General features: G+C 44.5%; 1 protein-coding gene across 10 annotated transcripts in view; it reads left to right on the top strand.

The window, feature by feature from the left end:
• The window catches only part of RASAL2 (RAS protein activator like 2), a 162,378-nt gene that overhangs the window by 68,908 nt on the left and 72,497 nt on the right, over positions 1-20,973 (top strand). For all 10 annotated transcript variants that reach the window (XM_064427704.1, XM_064427703.1, XM_064427702.1 and 7 more), the window contains exons 2-3: positions 12,071-12,198; positions 19,853-19,976. In XM_064427704.1, the coding sequence (XP_064283774.1) occupies positions 12,071-12,198; positions 19,853-19,976 (252 nt within the window). The remainder of the gene's footprint in view (positions 1-12,070; positions 12,199-19,852; positions 19,977-20,973) is intronic.

The following is a 20,973-nucleotide window of genomic DNA, read 5'->3' as shown; positions in this document are numbered from 1 at the left end:
AAAAAGAGGAGTAGAGTTTGTGTAAAAGGCCAAGCTGTCTTCTGAAGGGCACAAAATAGAGAAGCTCAAGCTTTTTGCCCCGGATTTTCTTTTGTTATGTCACTAAGTGGGATGTTTGTGTCTGTTTATACTCTGATTTCTTGTGTGTTTTGAAATCTCATTGTACTCAGTGGTGGAAAGTTGGCTGCTTAAGTAAAGGCATGTTAAGGACAGCTCTCTACAGTAGCTGGAAGGAAATGCTTCTCAAATGTATTGTCCAAGTTGGTTCTGGTTAATAGTCTCCTGGGTATGTGAACTTTCCTTGGCTTCTCCACCCATCTTCTGGCAGCAGACAGAATTCTTAGCATTTCAATTTAAAAATAAAATAATTAATTAAAAATCTGGGCTGCCCTTCTAAATTGTTTCCCAATAGGAGTGAAATGTAATTCAGTAATAACTCATTAAATCACTTCTGTGGGTTGATTATTCCTACTGGGGAGGGGATCCCCACAAAACAGCAACATAGAGCAAATCTCTTCAAAATATTATAATTATTGTGTTTCTATAAAAATTCCCCTCTCCTTTTCCCTCTGGTCTGGTTGGGTTTACTGTTATGAGATGCAATTGCTCAGCAGGACTGCTAATTAGATGTTACCAGGCTTGTTTCTGCAAGGTTGTGACCTATAAATTTCTGTTTAGCATTGCTGTAGGACAGACATTTTCTCTCCACTGGTTATTATTTATCCTTGCTGAGTTTATGTGTTTTCCTTCTAGGATTTTGGAGAGGAGTACCTTTCAGACAGAAGGGGGTTTGGATTTGCCCCGGGAGCTTTGTGCTGTCAGTTTGCAAAGCATACAGAAGGGAGGACATTTGGGAACAAGTGCATGTTTGTGCTTAGGCATTAGATGTAAATATAAATGAAAATACAATTTAAAATATGAATTTTTTGGTATAAAAATCCGGCTTGAAAATACAAGCTAAATATCAGCTAAAAATCAGTGTAATGAAGAGCAAAAGGTTTGGCCTTCTTAAGATTTATATTTTACAAGTTTTGAGGAACAGAGCAGGAGTAAGGAGGAAGAAAGTGAGAAGGTGAGGGCTCAAGGGTAGTGAGTGTTTGGGGTGAGGATGTGGCCGTTATTCATCACAGCCTCAGCTACTGCACGGAGAAGGAAACATTAATGAGGGAAAACCCAGCTGGAGAATACCTGAAATACTGCACCCTACCTCCAGATCCTTTTAATTAGCCAGCCCATCCTCCAAGGATACATTAATCATGCTGCTTGGGGTTTGCCAAAGCGTGGGGAGCCTGCTCCACCTGTTCAGGTGGCACCTCAGGAGCCTGGAGCTCAGCATGGCAGAAATGTCCAGACCAAGCTGGCCTGCAGGAAACATCCTTCCCCTGGCACAGGTTTAGCTCAGCACTTGAAATTCTCTGTCTGGCACTGTAGCTTCTTCCTGTGTTGCCTCTTTCTTTCCCAGCTGGTTTGCCACAGCACAGAATCCCAAAGTGATTGGGGTTGGATGGGAACTTAAAGATCCTCCAGTCCCAACCCTCTCCCATGGGTAAGGACATCTTCCTCTAGACTGGATTGCTCCAAGCCCTGCCCAGCCTGGTTTTTGAAACTTCCACACAATATCATGCAGAGTAAGCAAGAAGAAAGAAAGAGAGCAAGAAGAAAGAAATCACCCATTATATTCTGAAATTTTGGAACGAAATGAAGCTTGGTTTGCCAATCCTGACGCTGTGTGGTAATGAGGAGAGCAAAGCACTCTGAGTCAGGAGGTTCCTGAGCTTTGATGCCAGCCTGCAGCTCAGTGTCCTGCTTTGACCATCTTGGTGGTGACCTCCTTATGCTTGACCAAAGGGGATTTTTCTCCCCAAGCCGGCTTCCCTCCCTAAACCAGGTTTAAATTACACAGGGAAACCAACCTCACATAACCTTTAACTGAAGGTTAAAGGGTAGAGCTGATGAAGGAGGTACTGCAGGTCATTGCCATTCTGCAGTAAATGTGGGATTCAGGTTATTTGCCACAAGACATCTCTCTGCCTACATCTAAATACGGCTCAGGATCCCCATTGCACTTTTATAAGATCCAGTCTCCTTCCTCTAAAGTTTTGTGTGATTATCATTAAATGGTGAAAAAGTCCCATCTTTTGAATATTAGTGTTGATTTACTGAGATACAGGAAGGCTTTTCAAATGTTAATGAGGAAAATGGAATGAGGAGCATTCTGGTGCTTTTGCTTTTAAGTAGGTCAAATCAGCAAATTTATGTGTAACAACCTGGTGGTTCCAGGTTCTTCTGAAAGCATTTTGAAGATGCCACAAGGAAGCAGAGTGGGTCTGTCTAAATAACAGGGGGAGTACTGCAGGGCTTCTTGTCCATTATATTTGAATCCCTTGAGGGGTCCCTTACTCAGTCATTTGTTTTAAGTGGTTAAAATACAAAAGCTAACTTTAGCCTGTATGCCTGAATGACCTGCAAAATATGCAAAACCATGCACATTATTGCAGCAGATTTTAGTGTCCTGTGAACTCTCCCTTTGACAAGGGAAATAAACTTCCCTCTATGAGACAGCAGCAGTGCTCACAAATCCTCTTTTCCCCATAGTCTGTTGAGGCAAGAAAAAGCCCAAACCCAAAAGAGGCACCTAACTGCTTATGTGTCTACCCAGAAACATTCAGACTGAAAATAGCTAAAACTGTACATCAGCAACTGGCTGTGCAGTGGTGGCAGGGTGAGCAAGTCTTTAAATCATCATGTGAGATTTTTGTGGGGGATTGTTTTATATATTATTCATTGTTTTTACCTTATTCTTTCTTGTCATGAACACCACCACGCACAGGGAGGGTTGGTTTGAGATAACACAGGGTGTGTTTCTCTAGAGGTGGGTTTCAGAGCTGGGGAGTTCAGCAGACCTGCCATTGCTCTGAGAAATGAGTTTATAGGGTGACATCAGTGACAATGAAAATATCTGCTTTATGGAAATAAAGCCAAAGATGAAAGCTTCTGAAAGAGACAGCCTGCATGGTGTAGTTCAGGCTGCAAGGAAAGACAGCCTGTTTGGTTTTCCATTGTTTATCTGGAGCTTGTTGTGGGCACTATCTCATCACCTGCTCCATTCCTGCAGCTCTTTCTTGTCTCTGCAGAAATGCTTCCCTACCTTTGCCCTTCCCATACCTCCCTCCTTGACAGGAAAAAGCAGAAGGGTCCTGCTCTTTTGGAAGTGGTCTGTGACAGATGAATGCCATCTGGCTGGTGCCTTCTTGGCAAGGGTGGGGGTAAAGCAGTCTGTGAACTTTGGTGTTGGTGCTTTTGCCAAGCTCTGTGCACTGCTTGTGCCACTCATCTTTAATTTTGACCCCGAGGACACTGGTACATTTTTGTGTGTGCAGGAACTGAGCAGCTTTTGCCTTTAAATTGTTTTGTTGGGTTTTTTTTTGCACAGCTGCCTTGGGCCAAGGTCCTTTTAAAGTTCATGACGTTTTTTCTTTTGTCCTCTTCCTGCGCTGTTGCAAAAAATAAAGAATGAAGAGGGAACAGCCCACTCTGGATGCCTGGTGCTGAAGAGGCTGTGAGATGGAGATTAGGGGTTGGTGAGAGCAAGCACTGCAGAGGACAGAACAAGGTGAAGGGCATAGAGCTGGATAAGAAAAGGACCATGCATAAATTAGGAGGAAAAACTGCAGACTTTTTTTTTCTACCACGAATAATTAACTTTTCTGCTATTCTCCATTTTCTGCTTTCTAAATCTCTCACGAAAGCCTCTCCTTGCTTTGGGGAGAAGTGTCACTTGAGAACCTTCTCAGAACTTGGCAGCTATGTAATAGGGGCATGTAATCTTTTATAATCCTCTCTACAGGTTTGTAATAACCATTTCTGTTTTGAGATTCCAAAGTGTTTTGTAGGCCAAGTGGGAATTTAACTGTGAGAGAAAAATGTACTTAATATTCAGGAGCAAAGATGAGTGGTCCTGGGCAGGGAACGAGACCTGAATAAGAAGGAAAGGAAACCTGCTTGAGTATTGAAGGAAGGGTCACAGCCATGGCTTCAAGCAACTGCGGGTTATTTGAAATCTTAGTTATCCTGGGAACCAAATTGGATTTTTACAGGGACAGCAGCTTTTGTTGTGGTGATGTCATGAGACTTACGAGGCTGCACAATGAGCCGCTTGTTCGCGGGCGCACAGGGAGGCCGGGCACAGGGCGCACCTGCCTGTTTTGTAAGGTCCCCACCTTGACTGGGTTGTGATTTCTGGTTCCACTCGTTGAGCCACCAAGTGCACGGTGATTGCCTGATTGGAAGCTGCTGGCACTGATCCATCTGAGAAGGTGCTGATGTCTCCTGACAGGCACATCCTGCACGCTGTGTCCCCTGAACCGGACGGGGACAGAGAGCAAGGCGCAGCCGAGGGAGGCGAGGATCAATTACCCTTTGTAAGTTTAACATTTAGCAATCGGCTATGCAGCAAGTAAGAAGCTTAGAGGAGCTCAGTGGTGTTCAAGCTAATTGGTAGATTTAAACTGCTATTGAGAGCTCCCACACCTTTTGCTCAAAGAAGCTGCTTGGTGACAGCAAGCTGGTGCAACTTTCTGCTTTCTAGTCAGAATTACCCTCTGAGCTTTATGCCTAATTTTTGCCTCTGCCATTAGCTCCTTAGCTGTCATTTTTTAGGACTTTGCAAGAAAGCTTGAGTGTGTTGGCACACTCAGCATCTGCTCACTAAACTAGTTGTAAGATTTTAAGACTTGCGGTTTCTTTTTTGGAACCACTCCATAATTTTTCTTTTTGAAAATAAAATCTCGGTGAAACTGCTCGCATGGTTGTGGCCTAACTGAATTTGTGCTCGCGAGCTTCTGCAGAGCCCTTGGGTACCAGGGAACACTGAGGCCTTTGAGGAAATGTCAGGGGCTGAGGGTGACAAATGTGTAAGCACAGGCCTCGGGAAAGGTTTGGGTCAGGAATTGCGTGTGTTACGGGGAGGTGAGAAGGGAAATCTTGGCTGATCCCTGCCGTAGTCTCAGCCCTGGTGTGAAAACTCCCGAGCTGTAGATAGGCACAGTGGTGACGTTGCAAGAACAGGGCAGATGTATGGACTTGGGCCCAGGGGAAGTTGGCAGAGCCGGCTGGGAGCTCAGCTGCAGGAGGGAGGCTGCTGTACCTTGCTCGCTGCCGGCTGACTCTTGCACAAACAAGTCCGATCTCTCCTAGGGAGGGAATTGAAGGGGTGGGAATGATGTCAGCGAGAGATCCTGTCCTGCTGGGAGATGCCAGGCTTGTTGAACAGTGGCATTCTGTATTTTGTCTCCTGCTGGTTGCAGAGGAGACAGCCCTTGGCTGCTAAGGCATTCACTCATTTGATGGTTTATTCCTCCCCACTTAAAAATTGCTCCTGACTTGTTTTCTTAGCGCAGAAAATCTGTAGGAAATTTAAAAATCTGGCTGGCAGCTCTGGTAGTGGACAAAACATTGATTCCCACTCTTTGAGTTTTAAAGGTTAATCTTTCCTCTTGTGTCAAGGTGAGACTGCTGCATGTGAGAGATTCTGAGCAGCAAGGTGACCCTTCTCCCACCCCATCACAGATCTCAGCAAAGCTTCCCAGCAGCTGCTGGGGAAAAGCTGTGCCTTTAGCTGAGGGCAGCAGAGACACTCAGTCCTCATTCAGAACAAGGGAAAATCCTTCAAACCTCACCTGTAAGCAGTGAGCAGCAGACACCTTCACACTTCCCATCTCTAAATTTTAAGAGATTCCTTCTCCCAGAGCTGACATAGTGATGGTAGGGAAATGGGAGCATGCACAACAAGCATGAAAATTTCCAGATTTCTTTGAGGATATAGGACATGAAAACTGCACCTGACTGAACAGTTTTTACTTTAATCTCCCTGTGGCTCATGAGGTTCTTCACTGGGAGAGCAGAAAACCAGTCTTGAGACTGTGTCTGATCACTGCCACTCAATAAAAGAGCAGTGGAAAGTTAATAGGTTAGATTGGCAAGATTGGCCTATACTAGAAAAATTAAATGTCTTGTGAAGAACGTGTGTTACAATGCCAAATACATTGGAATCTGAGAAAGTCATGGTACTGGTCATGGCTTCTGCCAGCTTCTAAAATACTGTTTTCACCTACTTAAACCTTTTATGACTTTATTCTGTGCAGAATGGATTTTCCAGGTAGTGTTTTGGCTGTAAGCGGTTGGTGTGAGAGCTTCTGAGATCTCTGAAACCCGATGGTTTGACTAAGCCTTCTCTACCTCCTACCCAGGATATTGGATTTCCATCTAAGAATTTGGTTATCGTTGCATGCAGCTGCTGGAGGAGAGCAACTGGATTCAGCTGAATTGAGGGCTGCTCCTTGCCTGTGGACTGAACTTTGTTGAGCGTGGCTATTATATGTAACAGGAAGAATTCACACCAGATACTTACCTCTGTAATAACATCCTACATGAATGGCATGCCTCCCATCCCAAAGGATCTGCTCACACTTTCTACACTTAAAATGCCACCTGCTGCACCAGGGATCTGTTGCTGACCACGAAAATGCAGGCACCTCTGAGCTGAAATGGAGCCGTGCCACAGAGTGATTTAGAGGGGCAACTGAGCCTTGCTGGATCTCACAGTAGCCATGAGAAGTTTCCTAGAAAGGAAGCCCATGTTGTAATTTGAAACAAAATGGCAAAATTAATGGTGTTGTTTTTAATGCGTGCTGGTCATATTTCTAAGTGCATTGTGATTCAGAGAAAAATTAATTAACCATGAGAGCGTTGTGTTTTCTCTGTAGCCTGGCAGTCTCTGCATTGCCACACAGAGTATGTGTTGAATTTTCTTAATATTATACCATAAGCATTGTGTTTTCTGTGTTGGGGCAGTGTGGTGATTGTCTGTACAAACCTGGAGGAGGAGGAGTGTCCCTTCCTCTTCCAAGTGAATTTGGGCATCGTGGTAGATTTCTCTTGGAGCAGTTGTTTTTGATAGTGTGTCTGCACTGTTCTGGTCTTGGCTGGATCAGAAACCATTGCACGTGGCTGGGAGTTGGTTTGAGAAATAAGAAATGCAAACAAAAGCTCTGTATAGCAGCATGAGAGAAAACAGAAGTTGCCTTGGTTGTGCTTTCCCTAGCAGCCCCTTGGTGGCTGACCTGTCTCAACATCTGCACAGGGCAGAGGATGAGAGATTGCCCCTCTTGCAGCTGGGCCAGGATTGCTCCAAAGCCTGTGCAGATCTTCACCTTCAGCTGCTGTCTGAACTAGGGGCACATACCCACCCAGCTCTGTGTCACAGAGCTGCTTATTTTCACTCCCATTAGTGACTTCTTTTGCAGAAATCCTGTCTTGTTCCAAGGAGCATGTTGAGACACTGTGCATTTCCTTTCCTGCCACATCCTTCCCTTGAATCCCTTCATGAGCTTTGAGATGGTGGAAGTTCAGTGGAAGACTTGTAGTTGTTATTTATCTTTGAAGCTTCCTGTCAGCAGAGCAGTAAGGCTTGCTTCAACCTGCTTTATCAAGGTTGGAGCTTGATGGTTATTCCAACTGGACTGTGTGGTCATGCACAGCTGGGTAGGTTGGGGTTCTGACAAGCTCTCAGATGACAGCACTTACCTAAAATGCTTTTCTCTCATCCTGTCTCTATGGTAAGTACATAAAACACTGTGGAAACATTGACATTGGGCAAGCAGACCTGTTGTCAAAAGGTGTTAGGGCTCCTACTAATCTCTCTTCAGGGGAAAAAAAATTCCTCCCAGCATACAAACTTGGCCATCACATTAGTTACTCAGCTGCTTGGCAGCTCCTTGTTGGAAATACTAGGAACAGAATACAGACCCTAATAAAGTGGAGGAAAATTTGGCAAGTACTTCAGTTAGCCCTTGATTTCACCATAGGAATAGTGCAGTTCAGAAAAAGGAGCTCTGAGGCGTGCCAGGGGTGCTCTTGTCATCACTGGGATGGAGGGTTATTTCTGTGTTTTTATTGATGGTAAGTAGAGAGTGCTTTTTGGCAGAGACTGAAGGCATGAATTTGCCTTTAATGTAGTTTCGTTGGCTTGGTTTCTGGTAATTCTGTCCTTTTCACTAGCTCTGAGGAGAGAAGATGCTGCTTTCTGGTTGTAGGAGGGCTGTTGGGGACTAAATGACACTGAATCACCCATTATCTTTGGAAATAATTTTCTGATTCTGCCCATTGCCTGCTTTTTGGAAAATATTCTCCACTCATGATCACATTTGGAATTTTAAGGAAAATAACTGTTGCATGTTTGCAGTGGAAGCTTTCAGAAATGTTCCCATCTGATAGGACTGCTCTGCTCCATAAATACTACTGAACTGCCATCAGTTTTCCTGAGATGTCTTTCCCTGTCTGTGGGGATTAGCTTGGCACTGGCTGCTGCTGCTTTCCACGTTTCCTCGCCCTGCACCACTCAACACTTCTGTTGTTGATATGTGATTATGGAATCACTGCCCCTCTATTTTTCCCCTTCTTTAAAAATAAGCCCTGTACTTCAAGAATAATAAGGTACAAGTTGTCATCTGACTGAAAGAAAGGGAGCTTTGTGGATATTTTTAACATGGCTAGTGGCATTTCAGAGCCCTGAGGAAAAACAACACAGTTTCCAGTCTTCAGTGATGTCGGATGTGGCAGGAGGCAGTGGCAGGGATGTACCAAGAAGGGGATTTTTTCCAAGCTGTTACTTAACTGATATTAGCATTTGAAGGCACATAAGGCCTGACCTTTAATCCTATGTGTAGACTTGCTGATCTGCTTACTTGAATGCCTCATTGTAGTGCTGCAGAGTGAAGGGATTGCATCAGACCCCAGAGAAATCTTCTGTCACCAGAACTTGCCTATTTAGGTGTGTGGCTGCAGGAGCCCATCCCACATGTAACATCTGCAAACTCAGAGCTTTCAGATGCACCTCCCTGATCTCTTTAGCTCCTGTCTGAAGGAGTGATCTTTGCATACATCAGTGAGTGATCATTCATCTCCAAAGCTCAAGCCTTGCTGTATGAGCTGACAGAGTTAAAAAGGACAATCCCGACCTGCAGTCTTTCCCAAAAGTTTCGGTGTTCCTCATTACACATGGATTTCTTGCAATTCACTTCTGTAGCAATTCAAAGCATGGTGCCTAATTAGTTTTATGGAGCTTTAGTGGAAGAGGTCGGTGGGTTTTATTACATTCACGTGAAAAGTTGAGCCAAGAATGTAAAATGAAAACCAAAGATGAAGAGTACCGGAAAGCAGAACAGGGTTTGTGAGGCGACCGAGCGTGTATGTGATACTGTGCAAAGTCCCACAGAGTCTTCTGTCTAAACTGGTAACATACTTCAGAATAAATTTTGAAGTCACAGCTGTTGTGAGAGGCTCCAAAGATATCAGCCATGCAGGAGGGCGAGCTGAGAAATAATTTAAATAGGTGGGACTGACGCACCAAAGCTGCATTGGGGTCCTTGTTGCCATGAGTTTTCTGGCAACATGCGTTCCACATCCGTGGAGTTTGGGATGTGCTCTCAGCATCAGCCTGGAGTTATGGGGTCCCATGCTCTGTAAAACCAGCTCGCTGAAGAGAGCACATGGTCAGGGGTGCTGGGCTGTGCCCCGAGTTGTGTCCAAAAGGACCCCAATACAAACACAAAATGTTACCACTGTGGTGTTCTCTAGGGGTGGCTGACAGCTCCAGACACCAGCATGGCATGTGGCTCTGCCAGCAGCCTGTGGAAAGCTGTTCTGACGTAGCCAACCCACTTGGCAGCAGAGCCATGGCTGGCTCACAGTGCCTGATGACTCAGTTAAGTCCTGGAGTTGTTATTGCACTGGAAGAAGTCGTTCTGTTCTTTAATTCCTTTTGTGCAGCCCATGGATCTGTTGGATGGTATCCTGCCAAGGCCTGTAGTTAGAAGAAATTATAACACAAAGATCTTTTGGGGCTGGGCAAGTCGTGACTGTAGATTCTGCGTTGGAGCCGACAGCCCAGGAGGATTTCCTTTTGCCATCAAAGTTTTCCAGCAGTTCCAAATGCAGCTTCCTTGGTTACTGCTCATGCAGCAGCTGGAGGCACTCTCACTGCCAGCCCACCCACATCAGCAGGACAGGGCACACACGCCTTCATCCTTTTCTCCCCCTGCTGATTTATCATGTGCTTTCCTTACCCAGGAGACCAGATCCCCAGAGCTCTCATCTTCCCCTTTCTGTTGCACACTGATACCAGGAGCTCATGGCTTCATCCTTCTCCTCTACTCTCTGTCAGGTTTGTCATGCTTAGGCAGGGGTAGGGCTCGTGTGCTGCTTGGGAAGCCAAGGTCAAAGCAGGAGCAGCAGTGGTTTTGTTTTACATCTGGTTTGGTTTTTGGTTGGACACCATGATAAATGTGAGTTGCAATTATGCCAGAAATCTACCTGGAGGGTTCATGTCTGTAAAATGGATTAATACATAACTTGTGGGAGAGTGTGTTGTGCTCCTGGAGTTTGCACAAATGCACTTTTGCTTCACAGAGCTTATGGTGGTTTCCCTTCATTATCTTTATGCTTAAATAGAGTTTGGGCAATTTTGAGACACATCATTTGTTGTCACTCCCAGAAACTGAGTTGTATCAGAAGTAAGTGTGTCATCTGATTCTGCATCTCAGCTTCATCCCTGAATTATTTCACCTGACATTAAGAGCACAAAGGTGCCCTTCTTTGTTATTCTGAGCAGCAGGAGCCATGCAGCCCTCTCCTTTTTCTTGCTTAAAGGTTGCCTGTTCCAAGCACTTTCCTGAATGATCACAAAAATCCTGATGCAATGTGAGGTTGAACAAGGCACTGAAAGGCATCTTCCAAGTCTGACACATCCCTTGCAGTGCAGAGGCAAAGCTGCAGGAAGACAGCATGAAGATGTTTTTGATAAAGGGGGGCAGGAGCAGGGTCTGCAGGGAGTGCAGTGGTTTGGAAGGGTTCCTTAGTCCAGGTTTAAGGCTGATCTTTGGGCTGGCTCTCCCTGGAAGGTGCTGGGTGATTGAGGATTCGCTGGCCTCTAGTGGTGACGCTGGGGAGAAGCTGCAAGAAGCAGCTGTGTTCTCTCTGTGCATGTTGCTAGGTGTGCTAAAAGGCAGGTGGTGCTGCAAAACATTTCGGGTTTGAACGCTCACTTTGCTCCTGAAGCAGTTAAAGGACGTCCTGGACTCGTATGCAGGAAGTCCCTTGATTTTTGCAGTGTCTGTTTTAGACCTTGGGACTTAAGGGATCTACAGTGTCTAGAGAATGGATGATTTTTAGATCATTGCATAGAACTAGAGTGTGAAATAAAAATGAAACTTAATCTTACAAAGCAATCAGAAGTTAATATCAAAACTTTTGTAAAGAGATGAATCATAGAATCCTAGAAGGGTTTGGGTTGGAGGGGACCTTGTTAGTAGTGACATATGCAGCTCAATTGTGAGAAACTTGTGGGAAATTGATTTTAAAATAAATTTTAATAGATCAGTACTGGGAGCCAAACAAGATGGGTTATGGTTTGATTTGTGGTGTTTGGGGGTGTTATTTGGGGTTTTTTTCAAATATGAGTTTTTGTCGCTGTAGTGTCTGTGGCTAAATGAAAAAAGCACGATTTCATCAAGTTCCCCACCAAAAGGTGCTAGTAAGCCCTTCTCAATTAAATGCTCATCCCTTTGAATTTTTCCTTCCCTTCTTCAAGCCTGCCTTCCTTGATCCCTGCCTTCCTTCCTATATCTCTCTATCCTTAGTCTCAAATAATCCACTTTATTAAGATTTAGAGTACATTTGGGGCTGTATCTCTTTGAACCATGGTTTTGAGAAGGGAGTGGAAGGAAGATTAAGTTTTCATAAGAGCTCTTGGTCTTTTCAATATATTTCAGCCTTTGACAAAGACATTCATATTCATCTCTGGTATTGCTATTTTTGTGAGTCATGCTATAAGTAAATAAATATTAGTAGTATTTACATGGATGCATCCCAGGATTCCCATTTTACCTTTTAAAATGCTGAAACAGGCCCCACTCAGCACAGAGTGCAGTTTTGGTTCAGATCTCACTGCAGAGCTCTGAAAGCAAAGATGTTAATGCCATGTGCTAACAACGTTGTGGTTTTCTGTTCCCAGATGTGAAAGGACCACCCACCCACAGACTGTCCTGTGGCCAGTCCCCCTACACTGAGATGACAACATGGGAGAGGAAATACTGCATCCTGACAGACAGCCAGCTGGTGCTGCTCAACAGGGAGAAGGAGGTGAGACAAGCTCACTTTGGTGCCTCAGTGTCTGCCCTTTGAGAATAGGGAGGAAATGATGCCTCAGGTTTGAGCTTTTATATTTTTCAGATTCTGTGCTGCTGTAGTGTGTGTCTGTGCTTCATATTAGAGGATGGTGAGCTCTCTGCACAGAGCAGGGAGACAAAACAATTCCTTCTCCAGCTGGGGACCAAGGACAAATGATCCAAATCTCAGGCCAAAGAGCACAAGCAACATGGTCTGAGGAGAGAAAACAAGATGGATGAGGCTTCCTGGGCTATAGCTGTAATTGGACAACTAGCTCCAATATGCAAATGAACCAAAGCTTATAAAAGTTTTATAAGTTTAAATGGACAACCTGTGACCTATTGTCCATTTTGTGACCATTTTGGGTTGTGCTGCCCAAGGTGGACCCATTAAAGCCTCTTAAAAAAATCTCTGCTTTATTCTCTACCTCCGTCTAGTCTTTGTTCTAGGTCAGCTTCACAAGGCATCAGCCTTTATTGGAGAAGTCAGCTTTCTTCATTTCCCCTTTACTTCACTCACAAATCCTTTGAAACGTGCGAGGGGGAAAGGGGAATTTAAAAATAAATTCTTTACTGCCAGAGTGATGAGACACTAGAACAGGTGCCTAGGGAGGTTATGGGTGCCCCATTCTTGTAGGTGTTCAAGGCCAAGTTGGATAAAGCCTTGAGCAACCTGTTTTAGTGGGAGGTGTCCCTGCCCATGGCAGGGGTTGGGACTGGGTGATCTTTTAGGTCTCTTCCAGCCCCTTCCCATTCTATGAAAAGGGGAGCTGAGCTATCCTCTGTTTGTATGGGGTGGTGCACACAGTTATAATCCAGCTGGCACACAAGAGGTGACAGCAGCCCAAGTGCAAAGTCCCTCCTGGAATTCTGCAGCCTGTGTTTGTCTGCCATTGTGTCTTCCTATGTTACTACTTCTTTAAATGGTAGTTAAAGCCACCACAGGTATGTAAACCTGCCTCTTTATGTCACTGCAGGCATAAAGGTAGAGAAAAGTGAAGGCTTTTTATGCATGAGTTTTAGTCTAATACCATACTTTCCTATATTTGGCAATGACCCCAATTTTTGTGGTTATTCTTGATTCTTTTGAAGCTTCTGTATATGGCTGTTACAGCCTGAGAGTGAGACCTGTTTCTGGTGTGGAACAAAATATTCATCAGCTGTGCACAGGTTTATTTGCAATGAAATATTGCCTTGCGTAGGGAGAGTGGGAGGAAATGGTTTAGAGAAGGACTTGAGTTATTAGAAGGGAACAGCATTAATGCTGATGCGTGGGAGGGGTGATCAAAAGCAGGCAAAATGGAAGGCCCATTTAATGGTATTTGTTTACTGTGTAATTCCTTTTCTAGTCTGACAGGACTGACACCTGAGGAATTGAAGTATACACTGAAGAAACTTAGAGAGATGTGAGAATCATTTCTAAAACGGTGCTGTACCAGCATAGCTGGACCAAAAGGATACATCTCATTAAAAAATGTAATTGAAACAACACTGGCTGGTATCACAAATAGTTACCTGAAGGTGGTAATCATGCACTTAGGGGTTCTTATTTCCCCTACCACAGACAGCTGAGAGTAAGATTTTGACTAGATCCTGAGGAGTAAATGTGGAAAGTCCAGTGTGTCACATAATTATTTTCTGTGTTTAATTACACTCTGGTTTTTGTCAGAAGCTGAGGAAATTCAACATAGGCTATAGAAGGCCTGAGGTTTAAGTGTACCAATAACCCCAGGAAAGCAAGCAGTAGTGTAAATTCTTGCAGTGTGCTTTCAAAGGGATCTTCCTGCACTAGCACAATGAGAAATAGCTTGTTTTGGGAAATGCTGCATGCAGATGGGCCAAGCAGACATGCCTTTGGTGCAGGTGTGACTCCACATGCTGATAATGGATTTGTTTCAGAAGCCTGTAGCTGGAGTCAGATTTGCCATTCTGATTTTCAAGTAATTTGTGGCTACAGTGCAATGAAAGGAAAAAGGGAGCTCTTTGCAGAGCCATGAGTGTTCAGCAGGAAAATCAGAGGTTGGTTTAGTCTGGCTTCTGAGTCTGGACACACAGTCCCTTACAGAAGCACACAACAAGTAGAGCTGACAGTCAGGAGAGAGACACGGGGCTGATACTCTGGATTTATACTTTCCTCTAATTTTTCTGAACTAGGGGTATCCCTTTGTAGCCTTCCTGAGAAAAGGGAGGGGAAGCAAGGCAGTTAAATTTTTCTTGGCAAGTCATTCAGAGTTGAAAGAGGCTCCATGAAATGTGATCTAGAAACAGGAGTGCACAAAGGCCTAGGGCAGCAGTGGGGTGAAATGCTTGCTAAGAGCATGATGATGGAAAAGTCTGTGTAAGGGAAATCATAAAAGGATCCTGGGTGGGACCACTGCTGCAGGGAGCCTAAGCAAAGGCCAGGTGAACAAAGAAGAGGGAGGTTACTTTAAGAAAAAAATAAAGATTATGTTCAGAGTAAAATTACTGGAAAGGTGATGCTGGAGGAAGAGTTTTGTTGACTCAAACCAGGCAATAGGAAACAGAGCAGGAGAGATTCCTGCTCTGATCATGGTCATTAATGATAGTGAGAGGTCAGGATTCCTTTGGGCTGCTGAGGAGGATCTTAGAAACCATGTTCAGGACAGAAGGACACCCACCAGTGAGGGAGAGGGCAGGGGGGAAGAAGGAAGAGATGGCAAGAGCAGAATGCCTTTGCAGCCCAGAGAGAGAGATGGATGCCTTGAGAGGCTGCCTGGAACAGAGGCTAGGCAGTGTTAAAGGAATAAATTAGGTATTTATTAAAAATGCCTTCACAGGATACACCTTGGGCAGTACAAGAGCCTGGCTGAGGCTACACCCAAGATGGACCCTGGTCACAAGTTCTCATATTTTTATAAGTTCTGGTCCATTTCTATATTGGGGTTCATTGTCCAGGTTATGAAGTCCCATCCTTCCAGATTGCTCTCCTCAATTTCCTGTTCTTTAAACTTTTTGGGCCTGAAGCTGCAACAGTGTCCTTGGTTCTGGGGCTGGAAAAGGATTGTTTTGTCAAACCAAACTGTGAAGAGAACTTGCCAACACTTTATATGAAGTTCAGAGTTATATACTAATGCAGTATGGAATCTGGAAAACATGAAAGCTCAAACTTAAGGCACCAGGAGCACTTGCATCATCACAAGGCTGACATAACTTGAAAGGTGTAAGTGTGAAACCTCTCATTTTATTCTGTCCATCTGCTTTGTTACTTCATGGAATGAAATCCAAGAAGCTTGGCCTGTGTGAGTCTGGAAGGGAACAGAAATGTGTGTTTATACTGCTTTGTAAAATCCTTCCGCAAGTATGTGTGTCCAAGTTGGAAAGTGAAAAATACATACAAAATGTAAGCAGGTAAATGGAAGAATTCTCCACTGTTTCAGTTATAATGCTAAATTGGTTTTTTTCAGTTAAAAATAGAGCATTATGAATTGCAAGGGAACACTACAGAAATAAACAGTGTTGTAGAGAAAATTCATTTCTCATAGGGTCCCACCACTATGGATTTATTGTCAAGGCAGTCTGAATGAAGTATATGCGAGAGAAATTTTTTGCAATAGCAAGAGTAGGTTGAAAATCAGAGGCCTTTTGAAGTGCAACTCGATCCAAAAATATCTGTAATTACTTAGACAAAAATAGTCTGATGGTATCACCTTGTGTAGTGTAGAAAAACATTAATTACTTGACACCTTGTCAACTTTATAAAATGAGAATAGCTGAGACTTAAGAATGAAAATTATTAATGAAGAGTTCAGTGCCTAAAAGTAAGTAGAAAGAAAATTAATTCCTGTAGGAATGTGGGAGATGACTTAGCAAATAAGGAGTCCTGAGTGACAGGAGGTGTGCAATTATTACACAGTGTGATAATATTTAACAGCATTTTCCAAGACAAGGAAAACAGGCCTAGATTGATGCCCATACAAATCAGGTATTTCTTCTACAAGGAAGAGTTTCCCCTGTCAGATATTTTCATCTGCTCTGGAAAACCTGTTCCATCAGGTGGGAGGAGCTGTGAGGGCACAGCAGACATGTCTGTAAAATCAGAGCCATTTAAAACAGGGAAGGGGAAGGGGTGTTCATGAAGACTGGCTCCAGACAGACAAACATGTGCACAGCACTGGCACTTGGAGGCATGTGACAAATGGCTGCACCTGGCTCTGGGCTGCTTTTTACTTGGGCTTTGTCAGCAGCTTGGCTGCAGTCCTGCAGAATGTTTTAGTCTTGTGTTCACTCGGAAATGAAGATGAACAACATTTTTCACTGCGTTAGACTCTTCTTTTTCCCCTCCCTGCGCCCAAACCTCATCTTTCTTCTTGGATTTAGAGGTGGGTTTAATCAAGGGCAAAGGATAGCAAAGACTTGCATGCACTGTGACAAGATCTACTGCTCACTGGTGCTGGTGACAGAGGCCAGCAGCAGCAGCACACCTGGGAGGTGTTTTCCTACTCCTCCATCTCCTGGGACTGACACCAGTAGTGGTGATCCAAGGGAGCAAGCACTGCTGCTTGGGGCCCCAGGGGAAGCTCTTCCCACATCTCACTGCCCTCCTCAAAGAATACGTGACATTGGGGGTGTTACAGCAAACATGTTTCGCCTGTAAATAAGAGTTTGTCAAGGCTGAACCCAGCCATAAGATTTGCCTTAATTCCCAAGCAAATTTAATTTCCAAAAGCCCTGAGAAATATTTGCTGTCAACATTTTTAAAGTGGATTTCTGTGTCAAAATTTTAGCTAGGTTCTAACTTTCTGGAGGAAGGTAAACAATTAAAATGCATTATTTAACTGGTTTTGACATTACTCCAGACTTCCTGACTGTTAGATCAGAAGAGTCTGCAAATTCTCAAGTTTGTCTTGAACCACTCTTTCCAATCTGGAAAAATCTTATCTACAATAAAGACATTTTTTCATTTGCTTTTTTAAAAAGTGACGATCTTAGTTTGCCTTTAAGAAGCATTAAATGTTTAGAAAGTTCTTTCTCCTATTCCTTCTGAAATCCCCTCCCTATCAAACTGCTAGAAATCTCCAATACAGACTTTTTACACTTTAAAAGTATGTTCAGTGGCAGGTGAGCTGGGATGCTGCTCAAGGATTTAGAGTCTGAGCTCTGAACCCATCCTCATTAAATTGTGAAATTTGTCATGGAAACGTGACCTGTGAAGAAAATTGTTAAGATTGCTAAAATGATCAGCATCTGGACTGTCCCTGTGTACCTTTTTATCACAGAGTTAACACTGCTCAGACCCCAGTCCTGAGCCAGCAGCTTCAGCATGTCAGCTCAGGGTCAGAGAATTCCCAGGTTGGTGAAGTCTCAACAGGGAAAGAAGAGGATAAAGCTGGATGGGAGAAAAAAAAAAAAGAGCTGAAAGGCTGAATCACCATTAGAGTCCTGACTCTGCAAGGCTGTGTCATTCCCTTCAGTCCTTTGCTGAGCTGCCTGCTGGGGTGGCAGGGGCTACAGGAGTGTTGGGAAGGTGTCAGATGTCTGCCTTGGTGTTCACATGGTATTTATTTGTGCAGTTCCTTGTGTTTTGGTGCCTCCCCATCTGTGAATCCATTGTCTGATTGCAGAGCACTTTACAGAATTGTTTAAAAAGTGCCCAGTCCCAAGGGATACAGAGCTGCTGACCAAGTTCATTTTACATGTTCACAAAGCTGTATTTTTTGAGAGCAGGCTGGTCTCATGCTAAGTACTAAATACTGGTCCTGCAGTCTTGGAGTTGGTTCTTTTTGTCAATATAAATCGAGACTATGGTTTTGGAGAAGTTTTACTGTAAATAGCAAAGCGTTTTACAGTCAGACTTAAGGGGATCTTTTTGAGTTGATTTAGTGGGGAAATCAAAGCTGCAGTAGCTGTATTGGTCTAGAGCCAGCAGGTGGGTGTAGGTGCAGTGAGTTCACTGTGACAGGGGTTTAAGGGCAGCTGAAGCAGGTTTGTGGTATGGTAATAGCTGATCTGGAAATCTGGCTCACAGCATCCCACCAAAAAATTCTCTGAAGGAAATCAGGAGAGGCAGAGGATCAGGAGAGTGTTTAGAAGGGAATAAGACTAAATGGAACTTCCAGATGAGAACTGAAAATTTAACATGTGAATTTGGTTGAACATATGTGGTATAAACTAACAGAATTAGTCTCTGTTTAACTTACCAATGTGCTTTTGCACAAGAGCTTATACAACTGTAAAAATCACCAGAGAAGACAATAGTCTGATCAGAATAAACACCAGGGGTTTGGGAAACTTGTTTTGAAAACTGGGCACTGTTTGAAGGAGGCAAATAAATCAGGATAGTAATAAATAGCATTTAGAAATGACCTTAAGAGAATGTTAAGTGCTTAGAAACCAGGAAATGCCAGAACTAGTTTTGAGAGCCATTGTAGTGTGCAGCCTGTTTCTAAAAAAATGCAGTATCTCTGAGATCTTTTACAACCTTCAGTACAAATGAATGATAGCTTTTTGTTTGCTATTAATACTCATTTTTCAGAGTTGATGGAAGATATGAAAGGATAAACAACACAGGAAATAGGACAGGGGCTTCTATTTCTTTAGGTGCCAGCTGTGTGTTATGTAGCCACATGAAAATAAATTGCCATACTACGTGTACTGCAGTTGTACTGTGAGAACCAAAATCCTCATCAAAAGTGCACCGAGATATTTTGTGCCTTGCAGTCCCTGGTAGTGAATCTCCTGAGGTTTCTTCCAGCTGTGGAAGGTTCGGGGGAGCCCCACGCAGCCACAGGTACCAAAAGCTGTGGTGGGCACCAACAGAAGCTGTGGTGGCCAGGACCGAGTGGTGCAGTTGCCCGTGTTGGCTGCGGGTGGCATTTCTCTCTGAGTTGGAGCAGCCACAGATCCAGTGCTTCACCAATACTGAATCTCAGTTACTTGCTGACCATGGCAGGACCCTAGAGATAGTGGTGAAAGTAATCTCACCCCTAAAGAGTTACAGCTGTGCTAATTATCAAGCATTAAGAACAAGCCTGCCCTTAATAGGCCACAGCTGGATCCAGTTAAGAGGGGTATTATAAAAGAGCAGGTTGGCTGGTGAGGAGAGATGGAGTTTGTTGGCTGTGCTGAGAAGAAGGAGTCAGTGCTGTGAGGAGCTGCCCATGAGATATCACCAAGAAGGTATGAAACCTTTCCAATAAGACAGCAACAGGACCTGCTGGAGCGTGGCCATGACCGTGCTGCTCTGTGCTCTTCGGAGGCTCTCTGCAGCCTGGGAGTGCCTGTGTAGTGCCTGTGTGCCCCAGGCAGCTGTTGCAAGTTTTGTTTTCTCTATGTTTTGTCTGGTGCCATCTGAGCAGCAGCCCCTGCCTGACTTTGCCAGCGTGGAAGCAGCCGTGGTCTGGCAGTGGGGAAGCGGTTTGGAAAGGCAGGGGTGCTTTGGCAGTCGGGGGTCAGGGATGCTGGCACCAGCTCGTGGGCATTGTGGCTGAGCTTGCTCTTCACCACCACTACACTTTCCTGGAGAGCCTCTGGAATTTTGTGTTAAGGCTACAAATGCCACACTAAAGCCCGAGAGCAGATGAGGAGAAAATGAAGTGCCCTATCAAGATGGCACGTTAGCAGCGTGGCCTGGCGCCGGGTTAACAGCTGTTGGCATGGTTTCCCCGCAGGTGCCCGCAGAAGGGATCCCGGAGCCGCAGGATGCCTCCCGCGGGCGCTGCCTGCGCCGCACGGTCAGCGTGCCCTCCGAGGGCCAGTTCCCCGAGTACCCGGCAGAGGGGGCCGCCCAGCTAGGTAAGAGAACCTTGGACACCAGAAATGAATGAATAAATAAATAAATATGTTAGCTGAGCTGCGAGCTCCCCGCGGGCAGAGCCCTGCCAGAGCAGCCCGGCTAGGCGGGTACCACTGCGGGATGTGGAGGTTGCAGAGTCCAGGTTTTGTGTGTAAATGCCTCCAGCAACGCCACTGCCAAACACCAGGGTTTATCCAGATACCAGGGAGATGGTTATGGGATGCTGGCACATGGGGAACTGTGTTTTTAAACTCACTAGGCAGCCCTGGGATTGAAAGGTGAGAGCTGCTGGATGCGGGTCAGTGGGGATGCAGCTCTTGGGGTGGCTCTGAGTGGTTCCTGCTGGTTTAGAACTGTTAGCTGGTTATGTTTTACCTCACCTCTGGAATTTCCTTGGCTTCGTATTTTCACAACAAGCACCGAATAACAGGTTTTTCTCTAGCTTACCTCATGCCTGTTCAGGGTGCCGTTCCCAAAAGAAGCAGCCATCTGCCTGCTGTTTGCTATAATTATACGTGTTGAAATTTAGGCAAAACAAAAAAAAAAAAGGTACTAAAAATGACAGACAAATTTGCAGTGGTTCCTCAAGTCCAGGCTTGGCCCAGTTCCCCCTGTTTTCCACCCCACCTGTGGCTGCATAAAGAGCACCATTCCAGGTTTTCCCAGAAAAGAAGGAAGAGGCAGCAACCACACACTTCAAATGAGCTCTTCTTTCTTTACCCAGCCTATGCAAGAAACTTTCCTTCACATAGGCTGGTGAGACTTAGGAGCAGTTCTACCCTGGTTCAAACATGAAAAATGTCACTCCTGGGGAGAGTGAGCTATGAGAAATAAACATGCATCTGTAAATAGTAAAGCAGCCTTGATAGCTACTATCCAAGGTAAAGAGCAGATAAGGTATTTTTCATTTCACAGCCTCAGCAGTTTTTTTTTAACTAAATATTTTATTTTGCAAGTATATTGCACACAAGTAAGGAATATCCCACCTTTGTAGAT

The sequence above is a fragment of the Passer domesticus genome, chromosome 7 (assembly GCF_036417665.1).
Source record: "Passer domesticus isolate bPasDom1 chromosome 7, bPasDom1.hap1, whole genome shotgun sequence".
Classification (NCBI taxonomy): domain Eukaryota; kingdom Metazoa; phylum Chordata; class Aves; order Passeriformes; family Passeridae; genus Passer; species Passer domesticus.
Note: the sequence above shows the minus strand (reverse complement) of the source record. Positions and strands in the feature narration are given on the sequence as shown.